Source organism: Periophthalmus magnuspinnatus, chromosome 7 (genome assembly GCF_009829125.3).
Source record: "Periophthalmus magnuspinnatus isolate fPerMag1 chromosome 7, fPerMag1.2.pri, whole genome shotgun sequence".
Lineage (NCBI taxonomy): Eukaryota > Metazoa > Chordata > Actinopteri > Gobiiformes > Gobiidae > Periophthalmus > Periophthalmus magnuspinnatus.
Genome location: NC_047132.1, coordinates 28,278,731 through 28,299,697, shown reverse-complemented (window position 1 = coordinate 28,299,697; position 20,967 = coordinate 28,278,731). Strand labels below are relative to the sequence as shown.

General features: G+C 38.7%; 2 protein-coding genes across 2 annotated transcripts in view; both read right to left on the bottom strand.

Moving 5' to 3' along the window:
• Nucleotides 1-20,967, bottom strand: part of casz1 (castor zinc finger 1) — a 348,939-nt gene that overhangs the window by 318,591 nt on the left and 9,381 nt on the right. The gene's annotated exons all lie outside the window — the stretch shown is intronic.
• On the bottom strand, nucleotides 1,231-20,034 carry c7h1orf127 (chromosome 7 C1orf127 homolog). Its single transcript, XM_055222761.1, has 7 exons — nucleotides 19,960-20,034; nucleotides 19,477-19,515; nucleotides 19,206-19,343; nucleotides 18,968-19,052; nucleotides 18,505-18,701; nucleotides 16,677-16,794; nucleotides 1,231-1,508 (listed from the first exon to the last, which is right to left on the bottom strand). The coding sequence occupies exons 1-7, from the start codon at nucleotides 20,032-20,034 to the stop codon at nucleotides 1,231-1,233; spliced, it is 930 nt and encodes a 309-aa protein (XP_055078736.1).

Here is a 20,967-nt window from a genome sequence, read left to right as displayed (position 1 = left end):
AGAAAATGTTAAAAAATTTAGCATCACAAGACAAATGGAAAAATGCGCGTGGAAACAAGGAAAAGATGGAGTTTTGGAATGAATTATACATGTTATTCCGGTCTTACACGGACTCGCTCAGACAGTAGCCTTAAAAAATGTGCGGAACTTTTCACATGCAAAAGCTTTTTATAGACGCCGCTGACACTAATTACAAATGGTTGAAGTATTGTATGTATTGTTCTCCGGGTGATTACATTAGCAGCCTACACAAGTGCAAGTGCTATAAGGAACGCGGGAAAGCAGACGGAAAAGACTGGAAACAATGGAAATGACACATACATTATGGAGACGGAACGGTCTTTGGAGAACAATTCCCATGGTCGACAAAAGTGCTGTGGTTAGATTTGAAATGTTGATTTAAACGGTGGATTTTAGGGAAAACGGAGTGATTCTTTAAGTTTCTCGGCCGACATAAACATCAGGACTAAAATAAAGCGGGTTATTGGAAACCTGATGTGACCTAATGGAAGTTTGCAGTAGTGGATGATACAGTTTTGAGTAAAAGTGAAAGTATCTCGTAAAAAAATCTACTTAAAAGTATTTCACAAAAGTGTTAAATGTTGATTGTGATACATATTTTGGTCAACAGTAACAATACGAATCAATTTCTTAATGTTTCTTATGAATTTTGTGTATTTATTTTCGTTTTTGAGCTTGAAATCGAAAACTTTAGTCAGGATCTTGCCACGAACGTGCTAAAAATAACTCCTCAAATCATATGAAAAGTACTTTTTACTTTTCAGTCCTGTTCAAAAATGTAGTGGAGTAGAAAGTACTGCTCTCAAATTTAGTGAAGTAAAAGTAAAAAGTATCCACTGTAAAACTGACTTAAGTAAACAATAGATACCTTAAAAAAAAACAAAAAACAACCCTCGACTTTAGTTCAGTACTTTAATACTTTTACTTCATTACCTTCCATCACTGCAAATTACTAGTGCGATTTAAGCTTCACTTCTCAAAATGTTGTGAAAAAGTATTTTTTAAAAAGCATCACACAAATGAACCTGTTAGGAACAAATAATAAAAAAAAACTTAGTTGCCAACCAAATGCATTGATAAATCAGGAAAAGGATCATTTATTTATCTATACGGGTCTCATTTGATTAAAAAAACAAAACAAAAAAAACACTGCACTCTGAATACAAAGAAAGTTCAAAGTTAATGTACTGGAGATAAGAGACTAGAACTTCACAGTAAAGAAAACAAGTTTACTCCAGTCCTGGCTCCCGTCTGGCTCCCGTCTGGCTCCCGTCTGGCTCCCGTCTGGCTCCCGTCTGGCTCCCGTCTGGCTCCCGTCTGGCTCCCGTCTGGCTCCCGTCTGGCTCCCGTCTGGCTCCCGTCTGGCTCGGTGCTGTTCTGCTGGTACAGGATGCCCTCCCTGAGCTGCACAGCCCTAAACCCACACGCCGCGTCTCGCCGTTTCACTCCAACAAACAACTTTATTTTGAAGGTATTTCCACGACTCCCTTCACACAGTAATTATATTGTAAATCATTATGTGTTGTAAAGTCTATTGACCCCTAGTACACTTATATTTACCAAGCTGGAACAGTTAATGAAACAGTCTTTTAATTAGCACTCCTCTTAAGGGCGCCACATCTGAGCGGGGCCTGTTTTGTTTTGGCTTTGTGGTTGACTGAAGGGTGCAGATCTCGCTCACAGTAAAAACACCAATATCTTAATTAAGACCCATCTTTCAGTGTTTGTACAGTCCAAGTCAGCGGCAGTGTTCATCCCAGAGGGCAGGCTCCTAACCTGGGGTCCAGCAGCTCCCCAGGGCCCGCCAGAGACAGTTTGATGGTTACGGAGTCGTCTGTCTGTTATGGGGTTGTGAGGTTATTGTTTGCTTCTAAGGCTGGATTGTTTATTTATATATTTTATTTATTTGAAAAAGGACATTGAATATTAACCAGTTGATGCCCACATTTTTCCCCAAAGATGAACTTAAGAAATTGACGTTCCAGTTGTAATACTTTGGCACAATCAAGCACTATGTTTATGAAAATTGTCAGTACATCTAAAAGTGAGTTCTATGGTTTGTCACAATGAATAACACTAACAATACTTTATTTTGTGAATTAAAGCCATAAGTGCCATAAGACATTTTTGATCAAATGAATGTAAAAATGCTCTCCATTTCGACTTTAGTCAAGATCATGTGTTGTTCTGTTCCATTTAGTCGCACTGAACTGGGCAAAAAGGCTTTTGTCCATTCTGCACCTTATGCATGGAACATGTTGAAGAAAGACTGGAACTTGACAGAGTTGATTTCCTTGAATGCTTTTAAATCTAAACTGAGAGGTCTCGAGGCCGACTCCACAACATGCACTTGTTTTTCATAATCTGTTTGTCTTTTCTTGTGATCTCTTCTCTTTTAAATTATGTAACTATTTTTATATTTGCTGCTGCCTCTTGGCCAGGACTCCTTTGAAATAGAGGTTTTTAATCTCAATGGGACTTTCCTGGTTAAATAAAATAAATAGTCACTGAGATAGTGACATTAATTTTTTATGACATTTTAAAATTAAGATTATATTGTTTTCAGTTCGACATATTTTGCGTTTCATATAATACAATGCGGTTATTCCTCAAAATGAGAACGATGCTGTTGTCCATGGAATATTAGGGGCAGATGGGGCATTTCTGAGAGAACCTTGGATGTTCTTCACACTTGTCCCAAAAGCAGCTAAAGGACCCTGGATGTTCTTCATATTTCTCTCCACAGACCATAGAGGATTTTTGATGTTCCTCAGACTTGTCTCAGTAGCAGCTGGGTGACCTTCACTTTTCAGTAACTGGAGGTAATGGAGAAGGGGTGGAGCTAGTGGTCGACATCAGTGTCCTCACCCGACTCCACCAGGTCAGTGTGGAACATTGAACAAACTACTGGACATCTCCCCTTCACAGCTTATATCAGGCCGATCAGTAACAAGGAGGAAGTTCTCATTTTTAGGGACAAATCCTTAGTTCCAGGCCTTGACGGCTACTTCACCTTCATCCAACATACGAGTTTCCCTGAAGATGGAGATAAACCAACTGAAAAAGCTGAGAGATCCATAACACATTTATTATATGTAAAGAAATATGCGCGTTCCTATGTATACTGCCCTGTACTATCCCACCGATCACAATTATGACCAACAGGTTTTCCATCCTACACTGAGACCAAAATAAAGTAGAGTAGTTACAACTGCATTTATCATTACTAGAGACCTTAAAGACGATGTGTACCAAAAATCATAGTCCTGGGTTAAATTTAAATAAGTTTACTAACATTTTTTGAGAGAATTGTGGGCGTTTTGTGGGGTCATGTTCTCCTCAAGGTCAGTAAACATGTGATATTGCAAAAATTTCATCACAACCCTTTATTTTTTAAGAAAATACAGAAAATAGATTGTAAATATACACAGTAACACACGTAGAGCTACACAATTTTCAACTGTGAGTTAGTTTTAATTGGTAGTCCCTTAGCCAGATGTAAAAACGGATTTAAGGTTGTTTTTTTTTTTTTTGTTTTCTTCACATTCTCTTTTTGATTTGATTGCTATTAATCTTATCTTCTATAAACCTGGCACTCAATAGCCCACTGTAAACTAACAGCTGTAAACCTGTACTGCTTGTAGATAAAATACTTAATAATAATATTACTTCATATTTCAGACGCTGCCGTTTGTCTCTTAGCGCCACACCTACCCCCCCCACATATAGTCACCACTCTATGAATCAATAAAACAATATCATAATTTCTTCTTTTGTTGTTCGTATTTTCTGAGCGTCCCAGGTCGTTTTTCAAGCTTGACTGATTGAAAGTGGTACTCAAGGTAACAGCCGGAGAGAGAGAGAGGAGGACGACTGCTTCTTTGGTACAGTATAATGCAGTCTTTGGCAGGCTCTCTCATTGTGTTAGCTGCATAAGTAAAAGCGGAAATGCAGCACTAACTTGGAAATGTGTGTGCGAAAAAACATGGACTGTATTAAATTAATGGGCTCTTTTGCCTCAGGGCCGGTAATGAAAAGGGACCCCCAATGAGTTCATTCTTCACGGCTTTGGTTATGCATTCAACATTCTAATTGAATTTCTATGTAAGTTTGACTAAGTCTTTATTATGGCGGGGCCTTGATGTAAATTACATGTGATCTGTCCCGGGACGTGCGCCCATTAAGTCTTTTAATTGTGACGTGCACTCTGAACGCACCTCTCTGCTTTTACTCGTATTCACCTGGTCCTGAAAAGCCACTTTATTCTATTATCTGTGGATGCTGCGAGACACAGAGCAATCTAAAACAACTTCCACTAGACCTGCTTCTTAAAAGGAGTAATTGCTCATCGAAAAGAGACAGCTGAAGTCACAGAGATTTGCACAAAGTTGACTGCGCACGGCTCATTTTGTCTGCAAAAATGGGTTTTATTAGATTTAGCCTGATTAGCATTAAATTCATTATCTGTGCTCTTTTTTTTTTTTGCTGAAAAGATGTAGTAAAGTGCACACTTGACTTGGGCATAAATGCGTTAAGTGCCTCAGACATTTGTGGGGATAATGTGCAAATTGTGGAGGAATGGAATTTATGAGCATAAATCAGAGAGAAAAGAAAAGATAACTGTCTTATGGTTATGGCTCAGTGTTTCAGTGTTTTAGGATTAAGCATTAAAATCTATTAGCATGTGCGGCGTGTCCTTATTAAGACGTCACAAAGACACAAAACAGGGTTAGAGAATGTATCGAGAAGCTGCATTTCACGGCTTAAAATATAGGAAAATAGCTGTGTTTGTCATAACCAGCACACCTTTATTAATCATAAACTAATTAGCCAAAATATTTTGACGAGCTAAAGGCTGGAACTGTAGGGGGCGCCTCAGCCTATAGATATTACTAATCACTCAAGAAACATTAGTGCCTCTCATAAAGAGAACCAAAGCTAAATTTGATTAAGGGGTTAACAGTAGATGTGCCAAATATATATATAAAAAAATCTAAAATAAAATTGTTAATATGTTATAGATATAAAGTGAATAGATCATAAGGAAATGAAATGCGTAAACACAGAAATGCGTTGATTTGTATATTTTCAATTACATAACACATCGTGGACTATAAAAAACTGAAGAGGGCTGTCAAAATGTGCACTTTTTTTCTTCTCTGCTTTATTATTCTACATCCGTCATATCTATTGTATCACAGGATGTTCTGTATATAGTACACACATGTATGGATACGATTACTGAAGGTGTAGGCATCATAAGCTTAGGCTTCTGCCTATTTCATTTTCAGACTTTGTGTACTTTGTTTGTTTCAGACATTTCTGTCTTAAGTTCACAAAAGCAAATCAAAGATGATGATGAATGAATGACTGGCTTGACGTTAGAAGTCAAAAACTTTCTGTGGATGTTTAGAGCTCATAATGTTCTGAAGGTAAAGATAACTTTTTCATTCTCTTTAAAAATTTCACATTTATCTATTTATCTATTCATTTATTTATTGATCTATTTATCCATCCATTTATTTATCCATGTATTTATTTATCTATTTATTTATCCATTTATTTATCCATTTATCTTTATTCTTTTTCATGGGCACCCTGTTCAAAATACAGAAAAAAAAAATATATATATATATATATATATATATATAGAAATATATTACTAAATATTTAATAATATTAAAATATTAAAAACAGGAGAAGGTGTGAGTGTAAAAGTTTATTACCAGATTATTAATTTGCATTTATGGCACCAAAATATCCAATTTCGCTCATCAACACAGTCAAAAGGCCTTTTCTCCGTCTGACTTCCATTGTGGCTACTCCTTAAATTTACATTCATCTTGTACGTACATGTTGTATTAAAAGTTCCTGCATCAATGATTAACAAACAAGTGAGATATTCCAGCTGTATATGAAGTAATACCTTAAATACATTTCATACAGTGTTGTTCTCTACTAACAACCTTCATTTTCATAGAGAACACAGATCCACATAGGCCTAAATGCAGCAGCTTCCATTGAAAACGATCTTTGCCAAGTTACAGAACAAAAAAAAAACACCGCAGACTTTCCTCCAATTAGATCTTGTGCAACTTTGAAACTCAGCTTGCGTGTTCTCTAAGCTTCCTCTGTCTCCATCTAGTGTCTCCGTGCACAGCGTGTTTCCTCCGCTCCTTCCTCTTTTACCTGACACTATACAGAGCACACCTTAAACAAATACCCACCAGGACCAGGGAAGTGCCACATTTGTCATATAGATGTGGTGTGAGTGCGGCGCGCGTGTCAAACAGTCTCAATGACCCGATCATTATTGAAGGGGAAGAGGCTTGACCCGATATTTCCTCTGTTATTTTGTCAGGAAAGGGACGTTATTGTAAAAAGCTCCGTCAAGATAAATACGCTCTCCGTTTCCATGGCAAACCTGCAAACAATAGCAACCAAAGACAATAGTGTTTGCGACAATAAATCCCACTTTGTCAAAATTGTTTAGCTTAGTCTGAGTGTTTTTAAGACTCAAAACAAGGGACCATTTTTCCAAAGGGGAAATTGAGATCTTTTTCAAGTTTGAGCGTTGATTTTCCAAGGGAGGGCATCCTGATCTGTAATAGGAATATCTGACAGCATATTTTTGCGGTTAAGGTCAGGAAACTCCTCGTACAGCTGTATACATGTTTTTATAGCCTCCCAAAGAAAGGGTATTGTCTTTGAAAATTCCTAAGAATGCTTCGTCCGGCACTCAGATTTTAAGTGGAAAACCATCCGAGCCTGAACTAAAACAATCATGTGAAGTGCAGGAGCGGACAGGAGGTCAAGAGGAGGTCATGAGATCGCAGCTAAAGACATTTTTATACATGTTGTGCAATGTTTTTCACTTTCGCTATTTTATAAACGGTAGGACTATTCTATGTGGTAATTTTAAAAATGCAATATAATAAGATTTGGGTTGGTTTTGGAACAAGAGGAAAAGCAAGTAAATGAAATGTGTGCCAGGAAAAAGCGCACACTATCGAAGTAACTGCAGTATTTTGGAGTTTGAAGTGTAAAATGGGGGTGAAGAGCGGGGAAAGACATTAAGAAAATAGCTCATAGTTGCTCACAATGACGCAACATCTGTTATTGTCATTTAGCGTAAGGAAAAAGGCAGTTTATCCTTCTAAAGTCTAAAATATGCCCCAAACTACTTGCCTGGGATCTCGAAAATAGACTATCAATACAAAGTCGTGTCACCGGTGAATCCACGGCGTGATTGACAGGTGGATTAACCAATCGGGGATACACGTGCTCCGTCTATATTGGAAAAAATATCACACGGGGCTGAAAAACACCCCGAGTTTCTGCAGAATCAATGGGCGCAGCACTAAACTCTCTTAATCCGAGGTGAGATCATAGGTGACCAATGAGCGCCTTCGTTTCAAATGTGTCACGGAAAAAAACAAATCTGATTGGGCGATTACGTTTGGCCGGGTTTGAGATGCAACGGAGGAGGGCGTGGGGGCCAGACGAATATCAATCTGTGGAGATATATCATTCTGGATTTGCCAGGCAACCAAACCGCATGCTGTTAGTGACTGGAGCGACTTTAAACCTGTCTCTTAAACAAAATCGCAAACTGAACATTGACAATTTCGAATAACTTGATTAAAATTTGATTGATTGCACAGCCCTTACATCAACGCGATGCATACCTTCTCTTAGACCCTTTTTTTTTAAGCTTGATATTTGGATTCATGGAGATGCGCCGACGCTTCTAACCACAAAGCCGCCATCACATAACTTCTAATTTCAACCTTCTAACTATTTCTTGTTGTAATTTAGCAGCCTTAACCTTAATCTAAACCTTTCAACGTTGGCCTTTTCTCTTACACTCTCCTCTCTCTCCCTCTGCTGGTCCTTCTGTCTATAGAAGCATGACAAGCTCCAACCTTATCACTCCAACACATGAGCAAACACACCCGTCTTAACTACCCCCCTCCCTCCGCTCTCCTGCACCTTTAAGACACCGCCAATCCCCCCCCCTGTACTGCGTTACCTTGACAGTTCCTTGCTCTTTATTTGCCTTTTCTGGGCGTCTGAAAAGAGCAGTCTGGGCCAGTCGTGCATGATTAGGATCTAATTGTTAACATTGGCTGTGTCTTATTCTCTGATCCCCGTGCTGAGGTACAGGCCCCTCTTGGTTACTCAAGTACTAGTTAGCGGCGGAGGTGGCAGGATCGTCGACATCCACGGCAAACAACAACATCAACAAACAGGACGTGATGGCGAGTGTTTATTACAGGCTTTAATTGGTCCTCATCTGGAGGATCTGACAGTTGTGGTTAATGAGAGAGAAAAGGGAGAGAGGAGAGAGCTGCTGGAGTTGGGGCGTCACTGGGAAACATGTTCTGAGGAGGTAAAGTGGAATAAGGAGACAGCAACAAGTTAAAGCGGGGCTGGAGTTCGGATGTTTTGAGATTTGTTCAGGGGTCCATGGAAAAATATGTATGTGTTTTGACTTAAAGGTGTCGTATCTATTGGAACTTTAGATCAGGGGTGTCCAAACTTTTCTCATTAAGGGCCACATATAAAAACACAAACAAAGCTGAGGGCCGATTGAGGGTCATAGACTGGTCACCAATACAGTCAATACTTCACATCTATTATTACAAGTTAGACTGAACCACTAGACCAGGGGTGTCCAAACTTTTCTCATTAAGGGCCACATAAAAAATACAAAGCTGAGGGTCGATTGAGGACATAGACTGATCGCCAACACAGTGAATACTTCAAATCTGCGTTATTATTAGTTAGACTGAACCACTAGACCTTTATTTATGCTTACATCCTCAATGGGACACATTAAATATTTGATATGGGCTTGTTAAAGTAGATTTTCAGAAATGTAAAGTAAAAAGTACTGTTTAAAGTAATATGGGAAATTCACCTGAAGCTTGAGGGCCAAGAAAAATTAGTCTGTAGGCCGCATTTTGCCCCCGGGCCACAGTTTGGGCATGCCTGATTTAGATTAGAGTTAATTGCATTGTGTAATCGCCCGGAGAGCAACCTTAGCAGTTTTGACGAGGAACAGAGCAGAGCTGAGACGATTTGTCCAGTGCATATATTTATAAAAACAACAGCAACATTTTGTCCAACTCCAATGTTCAGCAGCAGAGAATTAAACGTATCTGTTTTAATATCGATCAAGGGTTCAACAGTAGATGGGCCAAATATATATATAAAAATCTAAAGTAAAATTGTTAATGTTATAGATATGAAGTGAATATGATTGAAATGATTGATTTGTATGTTTTTAATTACATAACACATCGTGGATTATAAAAAACTTAAGAGGGCTGTCAAAATTTATAAAAATAACAGCTAAATTTTCTCCAACTCCAGCAGTTCAGCAGCAGAGAATTAAACGTGTCTGTTTTAATAATGATGCACTTTTCCAGACGCTCAAAGTCGCTTTACGAAAACATGATTTTTACTTTACTCTTAAACCCTTGTGTTGAATACTTTGTGTCTTAAGCATTGAGGTGAACTTGTTTCTCTTTAAGAATGTGACACACGCTTATTTTAAAACGTCTTCACTGGAACCAGACCAGATAAACTTCTTTCAACCCTCTACCTGGTCTGCAGTCTCTTCCTTCACAATTACACTTTACAATTTCATGCACTATTCATTCCAGACCTGCTGGTGGTACGATACTATTGTAGCCACAGCTGCCCTGGGACAGACTGACAGAAGTGAGGCTGCCAATATGCGCCATCTGACCACTACCAACACAGGCACACAAACCACATTCAGTATTCCCAGAGGTCTCCGGGAGGTTTTGCATTTGTTTACAGCTGTTATTATTGCTAAAACGTCAATAAGATTCATTTCAACAGACCTGAACTCTTGTTTCCATGGAGATAGATATGTTAAATGCTATGGTGTGGGACATCTGAAGGAAAGCAGTAACATCTTCTTGCAGAAAAGTTACACCTTTAACGTAGAATTTGGGGAATTTTGGGGGGAAAAAAGCAGACGCTAGACATCACTTAGGTAACACAACCCTGCGCATGATTGATGTTCAGAGCTTAATATCGATAAGGTTTAATATTCCACGTTATAATATTATACTCAAAGCTAAAAGTTATCCATGAAAATACTGTAAATTGGTAACCGTCCAATTTTCAGTATTTTCAGCAAACAGAATGGGACAGAACGTTCTCATCCTCCAATGTGAATTAAGCTCATCGTTGATCCCGACTGTTCAATATCAATCTGACAATGCACTTTTTCTTTTTAATGCCTTTGTAAAACGCCTTATTTAATGTTTTTAATGGCCTCCCTCACAAAATAAAGCAAAAAAAACTAAATCTGCCATTCACACCGGCTTTCTCAAGGCCGTCGTTCTTGTCCGAGTGTAATTACCTCATGTCCAGTGTGATGTTAACCTGCTCTGTATGACATCAGCTCTGTTCACTAATATGATGCAGACCACTGACAGGACGCACCCCGCCTCCTCCTCCGCCGCCTCTTCCTCACTCCTCCTGTGCTCTGGTTCTGCTTCATTCAGACCTCCCAGACACTGTCCAGAGTCACACCCACACGGCAGGCCTGGACAGAGGGGGACATCGGGGGGGGGACAGTGGTATAAACGTACAAACAGAAGCGCTCATTCAACACAAACAGCACAGATGCCATTCATAAATTTCAAATAAGTTTAACCACTTTCACATTTTAGTTTTATGTGTTTTATTTTATAGATGAGATGAAGCTACTTAATGCATGTTTCTGATTATTTGGACATATTAACGTTTGCATTCACACACTGACGACTGACAGGGTGGACCAAAGAGACAGAATTCAGGGAAGAGTTTAACAATATTTATTTTACATGTGTTTTTAAATGTGCGAATGAAGGTGGATTGATCAGATAGTTGAGAGCAGGCGGTGTTTGCAGTAGTACAGGAGTAGATCGTTGACAGCGGGGGGGCACAAACGAGGTGAACTGGGTCGGAAGGTGTGAGGTTCGTACCGGTTGTGGAGCGCTGGGTCGGAGACAGAGGAGCGGGATCTGATGCGGAGCAAAAACATCCAACTTAGAAATGAGCAGCAACATGCAAAAACAAGAGATTGAGTCAAATAGAGCTGTGGATACGCGGACGATCTGGCTCCGAGTGTCAGGTCCTCACTCCCTTTGTCCTCCCCAGGTGCAGCTTGATTGACAATTAGTTGCAGGTGTGCATGGGAGGAGCCCGAGTCTCCGCCCAACTCCAGACTCTGACACAGAAGGGAGGGGGAAAACAGCACAAAACACAAGACAAACTGGGGATCTTGACACATTCATCTTGGGAGAGGGGCCCATGTGAGGCTTCTTGCCCTCAAATTTCTGTCGACGGGCTTGAGGACAGGTGTAAACATAAAGAGACACTCAGGTTGGTATAGAGATAAACCTAAAGTAGTCTATTTTTTAGCACATTTAAGATACGTGTCCATTACAGAGCTTTTTCCCAGATGATAAAAATCCTAATCATTTTCCCACTGCTCCATTAATTAACTTTCTTCAACTGGACACAAGTTGAAATCTATATTTACAAAAAGGAAACCACATCCACTAACACATTAATGTCAAATAACTGATTCTGAATTGTTGGGGTTACACAGAAGTTAAATCTAGTCCCAAAGACAACCTCAAAAAGTCTAAATATAAAATAGTGGAACAAATATTTTCAATTTTTTTCAATCATGAACTGTCGTCGTACTTGCTGAGACCCACTTTGTTCCTAATTCCCCCAAATAAACACACTCAGCCTTGTCCCATTCATAAAGTGGTGCCCCGTTGAGAAACCTATCCCCTCCTCCCCCTTTTTCCCCTCCTCCGCCCCCCCCCCCCGCAGCCGCTCAACAGGCCCACATGGGAACAATTATGGCACCACGGCACGAGTTTGGCCCAGGTTCGTAGCAACGGGCTACATCTGTTTTTATTTACCTTGCCGCTGGATAGTGTCAGGAGCACATCTGCTACTGTGCGCTGGCCGTGGTTACATGCGTGGTTGACCCGTGATTCTGTAATTACCCGCCAGGCAAAATAAAGAGGCCTGAAAACCGACCAAAAGCCAGTCTTTGCCTTCCGCCTCTCCACAGGGTTATAGGGGCATCAACACCAACACGCCCTGCCTATGGAGGAGAAATAATAACATTTGTCAGTCTGAATTCAATGCTCTGTCAAATTTGAAAGAACACGCACACATCCATCATAGTTTGACCAAGCCTTTTGAGCGCAATTTTTATAATAATAATAATAATAATAATACATCTGACTTATTTAATGCTTATGTAGACACTCCAAGACCCTTTACAAACAATAAAACAGAAGAAAACAATGGCATTAATCATGAGGGGGAATGCCCAATTAAACAGGTGCATTTTTAGATACAAAAATGGCAACAAATCTCTATCAAATGTACTAAATATACTTATCAAATGGCTTGTTATTAAAGCAGTTTTACAGATTCGCTTCTATCTGCCTTATATACCTTAAATACTCATGAAAAGTCAAATACAAGTTTATTATTATCGTTACATCAATCTGGAGCTGGTGCAAAGCAGATTATGAGTTCCAGATTAAATATTGTTGACCGACTTATACAAAAATTAGATAACATATTAAAACAGGCCAGTAGTGATTTATATTTAGATTAAAACATGCACAAATAAGGCTTTATATAATAGTAATTAGTTTATTGTTTGTGTGTTGTAGCGGTGACAGTGAACTTGGTGACTTGAGCTGTTTTTACACTAGATCTGACAGCAAATATGTGCCCTGTTTGAAGAAAAGAGGACATTTCTTGCAGAACCAGTTGCCATTTCAGCGTATTCTCACTCACGACAGCACAAAAGTCAAAGATTTTAAGTTATGTCCCAGTGGCTCCTATAGGCAGCACTCTCAGAATCGTTAAGTACAATCTTTACATTTAGTCCTCACAATGAAGAGCCTTAAGGAACATGTAGTTTTCAGTGTTCCATGTAGAAATAGCGCAGATTTTTGCAAGTTTTAGCGTGTCGGCTTCCTAAAACCCAGCATATAGTATAGGCCGATATTTTGTTTTGCTCAGTCTGCTGCACAAATCTTTACGTGGGGGAGTCTGTCGTAAATTTAAATCTAAATTGACATAATTTGGGGAAAATAATCAAAATTAGCCCCACATGTCAACCCAAATATATCAGTATCAGCATCAGCCAAGAAAAAAACCCATATTGCTCAAGTTAAGACAAAAACGTAGCTATAAATAAATAGAAGTGCTGCACGACTATAGAACTTTATAGCTTAAATAGATAGAATAATATAAAAAAATACACAAACAAATAAATATGTACCAAACATCTTATATTAATAATGTGACATACTTCACTTTTCCTCAAAGCTGTTCTTTATTTGTCTGAAATCCCCTAAGCAGCCAATCTAGAGCCCAGTTGTTTATAATCATGATGAGTGATTATGAGCAATAACAATGACGACCATATATGGATCACTTCACAGCAGCCCTATCTTCACTATGTGTGTGTGTGTGGAGTGTGTGTGTGTGCAGTGTGTGTGCGTGTGCGTGAGGGGGGGGCATCACGCTCAGCCTCTCCCAGATGTGCGAACCATATGCTCTGCCTGAAATTAAAACAAAAAACTCAACACTGAAGACTTGAAAGGGTGCAGCTCGGTAACTTTGTGAGGACACATAGCAGGAAGTAACAAATAGAGAATGGACAGAGGGAGCCCACATGAAAAGGAAATCTGATTTATCTTTGTTATCAAACTTTTGTTTTATTTTTTATTTCCCGCTCACTAGTTCAGCCTGCAGATGGGGGGCTTGAGGAAGTGGGGCTTTTATATGATGGATGTTACATTATCATTTACAAAGGCTGTGAAGCATACATGGAGGTCACAATAACACATAATAAAATGAGCAACACACAAGGATACAACTATGGACAACAATGTGCGTTTGTATTGTGGGGAAAAAGAACAAGGACTTTACAAGGGCGTCTATAAACATTAAAAATATTCCATTTCATGCAGAAACATAATGCTGTAGTGCGGTTCAACAGAAGACCCAGAAGCTGCTGTTTCCTATGGTATTGTACAGAAAATGTGTTTTTTTTCTACCACTATTTATTACTCATCCTGCAAACAATACATTCATTTCTTTCTTTTATAACTTAGAACAATTGCAAAATGTGAAAGGACGTGTTGTTTTATTTAGCTAGATGCCGGATAAAACATAGTAAGTTTGCACATAATGTCTTAATCATTTGAAAAAACTAAACAAAATAAAATAAACTATTGTGTTGATGCCATAGATACAGGCCCAACTTTGTGCGTTTTCCTGTCGCCTGACCAGACAATCTACGGGTGATTCTTACCGGTAAAAGAATAATATTTGGAGCGATTAGAGGTTTTTCTTGCAGAACTTACATGAACGAATATTTGATTTAGTTCCAAGCTGTGTGTGCTGCTTGCTCCTGTGCCCTCTGCGACTCCAAAACACATACAACAGTGCCCTCTGCTGGTGAGAAAGAGAAACTCAGGAAAAGTCTGCTAAAAAGTACAAAAATCTGTTTCATATTCAAACAAAAATAGAAGAAAATTACAAATCTAACCCCAAACTCCACTATTATGTATTATTCTATGTGCTAGAGTCTTTATATAAGCTATTTATGACCACAGACAGACAAAAACGTTTATTCGGCCACTCTCGTACTGTGTGTAAAATGCCCACAGGCTACGGGTTGACATAAGTCTGGCCTTATCTGTGCCGACTGACCAAAACCCCAGAGGAAAACCTGCAAATTGTGCATGTGCAAGTGAAAAGAGGCTGAATAACACAAACCAGTGATGCCACAAAACAGCTGCTGGCAAAATAAACAAGATGAAAATGGTCAGGCTTAATACGTTGAGCTGTTTGTGATGTTTCAGTCTCATGGTTGCAAAATGTTAAAGCTACCGCAGTGAAAATTACACATATTTGATCTAATTTGTGAGGCTAATTGTGTAGCAAATGAATCCAATGACAAATTCCTGGTTAAAACAGACGCAAGACAACACAACAGACTTAATTAAAACAGCGTTATATCCATAGGTTTTCAGTTTGATGAAAAATTTGTACAGTTGCCACCAGGGGAATCGACAGGAGGGGACAAAGGGGTCTGTTGTCCCGGGCCACGAGGTCTTAGAGGCCCAGAATTTGACCCTCTCCCTATTCATTTATATTACAAGGGGGTCCCACGTGAGGATTCTTACCCTGGGCCCCCAAATTTCTGTAGACAGGCCTGAATGTCACAAAAATACACAACTGACAGCGTTTACGTCTCTAAATTGCAAGACGCTTATTGTTACTACATTGGAAATCTCCTGGATGACCTTCTTTCTCTTTATGGCTCAGAGAGATGTGTTTTCTGAAACTCAAAAAAATTAAATGCACATTAAGAGGACGTACACACAGATTTTTCCAGGTGTGGCATTGCTTTATCTCCTATTTCACAAATTTGCAGATGTTGTCGTTATGTGTGTCAGTACTTAGCTGTTGTGACGTCTGTAATATTTGTGGATATTTAATTGGTGATATGTGCTCTAAATGTTGGGCTGGGGATGTTCTTTTAAATTTGTATTTATTTATTTGAGCACTTGTACAGGGTGGGTGATATTTCTATATTTATGTGCTCGTATTTTGTACAATTCTACCACACTGTGCTTGTGCGTTTGGGAAAAAAACCCAACTAAATCTAAACTATATTTCAATGTAATCCATCTTTCTATTTTCCTAAATGCACAACTGAAAACAAAATATTACGTTTTTTGAATAGTCTAAAGTTCTTCAAATATAAACAGACAAAACCTATGAATTGCATTGTCCTATTGTTTCTAATACAGATTTCTGGTTTTATTTTCAGTCTTTAAACGGTTTTCTTTACCTGGAATCATCTTGTTTGTTTTCTGCCACTCTGCGATGGTTTTTAGGGTAAATTCTTCGTTGATTTGAGTTTCGGAAGATCTGCTGTATGTATGGAGAAAGTATAGTCATTAATAAAAGAGATATACTACTAAGTGTGGTCTGTGTAAACTATTTGCAAATGATACTTATTAATACAATATTTTAGAAAGTGAGATATGTAGAAGTATTTATCATGAGTGTCGCCGTGAGCCAAGTACAGAAACGCAGATGGGAATAATAATATAGGCTCCATATGTAATAATAGAGCAATGAGAAACCTGCAAAACATCAGATTTGATTACTGCTACTACTACTTAGTATTTGTTTATGTATTCCTAGTCCTTTTTTAAACTTATGTGGTCCATGACAGATTAAAAAATGTCTGACCTCGTGTGAAAAAACATCTATGGCAGGAATTTATTTAGTTGGATCACTTAAAATACTTAATAAATGTATGTGTTTTCAACTCCTCACACACAGTAGTAACACCAGATCTCATCAAATCCACACATTTTAATTGAATCTGATCCTTTCTGACATGATCAAACTGTGCCCCTAAGTAAAGCAGATTAATTGAGCCACACACATAGGTGCTTGGCGTGACAGTAAAAGCCGCGCGGACGTCTGTGTGTTCACGACAGCGTCTCATAATTAAGCAGCAGTTTTAGTTTTACACAGTTGACGAGCTGCCTCCTCACCTGTGCAGGCTAGCACGCTCTCCACGCTCCACCGCACCGCCTGATTTGTCTCCCTGAAGCGTAGCACCACGTCGGCCCTGTACACCGGCTGCCATATTTGTTTGTTGTCCGGGCAGCTCTGTAAAACAAAGCTCATTTAGATGTTTTACACCACAATAAAGTCTTATGGGAAAACAACAAATGCACAGAATGGGATTTGCTGCTCCATTGCTGGGTTTCACAGCTTTCTATAGGCCTGTAGAGTTAGTTTGACATAGGAAAATTACTAATATTTATATGTAAATCTTTAGTTTGGTTGGATAAAAATAGTAGCAGAATCAACAATAGAAATGATCCGGTTCAATATTTGAGCTTGACACAGAGATATTGGCTGTGAGTGTAAAACTTTTCATGCGTTTCAATGACAAGGCTGATTCCTGTTTTGAAGGATTTTATTCCTTTAAAAAAATATAAATCAGCCTGTTTTATTTTATATAGGACACAATATAATCGCAAAAACTATAAATGAAATCTTTAGAAGCAAAAATAAGTGTAATGATCTCATATTTTGTGTGTGGTTCAGGGGTAACACCATAGACTGTATAAAGAATATACAGTATAAGAATATATATAGTCTATGGTTGGTTGACAACTTTTTTTTGTTTTTGTAACTGTTTATGTGTTGTTGTTAATGCTTTTGTATGTGACACTTGGTTGCTATGCCGACAAGTTTATGTGGAACCTCTATTGTGAGTTACTGGTCAGTTTGGAGATTGGTTCGGCTGAGTTGAGGCTGCTGTTTTGTGTTTGTTTTCAGGCCCGTAAACAGAAATATGGAGGCTCAGGGCAAGAAACCTCACATGGTTTCCTCTAATATAAATTAATAGGAAGAGGGTCCAATTTTAGGCCCCTAAGACCCTGAGGCCTGGGACAACAGACTCCTTTGGCCCACTCTGTCAACAGCCCTGGCCCTCACGCCACAACGCTACAGTAATTTCAACTGAATCTCCTTTTAATATCACCTTTTAATTTAACCGTCAAACACTTGTCACTTTAAAGATATTTTACTTGGTTATATTTAGTCAATTTAGTTCAATACATTCATCCAGTAACCTGAATCTCCACATGGTCCAGACAAAGAGGGGGCGTGGCCTATGTCGGCCATGTTCATAGGCTTGGGGTATGGTCTTGGGCTGGACCATGTGGAGGGAGAACTGGGTTAAGTTTGTTTGGTTCTTTTGATTCAATGTCTTATGTATTTAGTTTCAATGTTTTAAGTGTTTATAGTTTATTTTTAAACACTTTTTAGTTAATGGACTTGGGCCCAGAGTGAGATGAGCACGACATACAGCTAAAGTTATACCCACAGCACCTGTGAAGAATATGGTGTGTGGGGGGGAGGTGCGTCCTGTGCAGGGGGGTATATAAGTGGCGCCAATTAGATGTTTGGAAAGATCAGTGCAATCAGGGTACATGTGGATTTTCTCCTTAGTTTCTGAATTCCTTTTGCTTTGTAAAGTTGAGTGCAGTTATTTTTTTTTGTAAATATGTATTTTTTTTTTGTCCACGCTTTACCACAGTGCTTCAAATAAATTTTGTCAATTGGGATTTTTCTGAGTCTGCCTCCTACTTTGACCATGTCAGGCCAGCTTCCCCACACTAATTCAGAAAGCCTGATTTGATAAATTCTTTAGACTATATTTAATTAAAATTTGCACTGTTGTTTGATTCCGGTGTCAATAATCATAAACCCAATACTGAAATTTGACATTGATCCCAAATTACTCAGTCATGGTCCTCACTTGAAAGCAGTGGATAGTAATGGACTCACACAGAAGTTCGCACTAACCTTTAGTCGTAGGATTTGTGCAGTGGGAATAATAACCGTCACAAATCGGCTGCTGTCATGAAATGTGAAGTTTTCTGTTTGTTTCAGAGTCACATTATGAACTGTGAGAGTTTCAGGGACATGGCTGCCACGTTTGATCAAACCCATTCGACGTTTATAGATGTGAAGAACTGTCTCCTCAGCTGTAGGATCAGTCACTGGAAAGCAAGACATGCACTGAGAAAATATACACATACTAGTATTCAAATCTGTGCAAATTATCTATAGCATAACGCAACAATATCACACACATTTGGAAAACATCAGTGCTACTCCACTATAGTGTTAGGACAAAAACAACTAAGAAAATGTCTTCTTAGCAATGTATGTGCATCAAAAGTAAGACGTTACAATCAAGCAATTTAATGGTAACCTCTAGATTTCATTATTTATTATATATTGTAGGCATCTTTTTGATCCATACCTGTGGGACATGTGGCCTCCATACTGTAGGAGTGCTGACCACTGACCAGCTTTAACGCCAGGAATTCACTGTCATAGTTCAACACCTATGAACAAAATACATTATATTCAGAGCTTTAATGATATTGTATAGCTTTAAACTTCAAATTGTCCACTATAAATGCTAGAATGCAAACAAAAACTGCCTTAACTGTGTTGTAGATCGCAGTTATCCCTCTGACCACCGGGGGGAGACTCACCTTGACTGGACTGAGGACCTCTTTCCTCCTCCCCTGGACACTGATGTTTGCTCTGTTCATGTCCACGTTCATCTGGATCAGGCTGGCGTCTTCAAGAGCCACGACGATCTGGTCACCAAGAGATAGCGACCATGAAAGCTACAAAATACAAAACATGCCGTATTTCAGACACTTTCTAGTTAAAAGTAATAACAGGAGGGGTAGTAGTGGGAGTAAGGTAAGTTAATAAATCAATATGCAGATGTAAAGTTTCCCCAAAAAGAAGGTTTACCTCATTATTCCAGTTATCATAGGGCACCGGCCTTGTCACCTGTTGATGCATTTACAGATAGTATTAGTATGGACATTTTAGTAAACCAAAGTATCACAAAGAATCCTAAAATTGTATGCAAAAGTACCCAAAATATTCCTGCAACCAAATCAGTACCCCCAATTCAAAATGAAATTGACAGAATGTTTAATGTTGTTTGCAAGAATAGTTTGGACACAACATCTCAAAGAAAAAAAGTGAAATAATGTGACTCTTTCTTTCTTTACTACATAATTAGTCTTACTTACTTACTTCATATATTTGATGTCTTACATATGGATGTAAGGAAAAAAATAGTAAAAATAAAGAAAAAAACACTGAATGAGCCGGTATGGTCAAACCTTTGACTGGTAGTGTGTGTGTGTATATATATATATATATATATATATATATATATATATATATATATAGGAAACCCCTGTTGCAGTGTTCATGCATATTTACCGTACACACCTCTATAGACTCTGGATCACACTGGATGTGCTCTGTGTTTGGGACAGAAACCACTGGACACCTCATGACCAACATATGGGACCGTCCTCCAAAATGACTTGTCCGCTTCATCAGATTTAAGGTCAGGATGTAAAGCTCAGTCTAAAGCAAGGATCAAATGTTCACGTAGAAGAAGAAAACACACAAAGTAGCACTGAGTTTTTGGTCCATCTTAAACTGTATAAAGAGGGACACGTTGTTGAATGAGGCGGGGCATGGGGAAACTGAAGCTCATAGATACTGTGATTGCGATAACACCATATGATTTTTCAGGGTTTTTTTCAGAGAATCTGGAATAGCAATATGTTATAAGAACCCTGACTGCCAGTAAACACTTTTAAATTCGTGTTTTCTATGTAAATCTCACTTTTAAGACAATTCTGGGACATTTTTTAAAAATAAGTGGAACAGGTCCAGTATGGGGTCTACATAGAGAGATTTGGACAGACTGTGTTGTCTGTCAAAGGGACTAAATATTGAAATAATTTTCCTCTGACCAATAAGAGAAAGTTCGTCACTATTCACTTTCAAACTGCAACTAAACTGTGTACGCACTTTTAATCCAGGTCTTTTACCGTTCTGTGTTATGTCTTTTGATTTTGTAAATATCTTCTGTGTCACCTGCCTCAGGACAACACGTGGAAATGGGCATTTTTGCCATAAACTGTCATATTTACACTATAATTACAGATGTTTATTCATATACTCTCTCTATCAAATAAATAAATAAAAATGTGTGGGCAGGACAACCAAAAGAGGGGCAGGTGATTGCCCTGAGAAACACACTGACCTGTTGCTGGACCAAACATCCACTGTAGCTGACTCTCAAAGTGAAGTTGTTTTCTGTGTCTTTGTATAAAGTGAAACCACAGGCGGAAATCTGTGAGTTGAACTGATCTAAAGATGATGCTGTATCTAGTGAGTTATAAGGAATCTGCAAAGCTCCGCACAGCCACACTC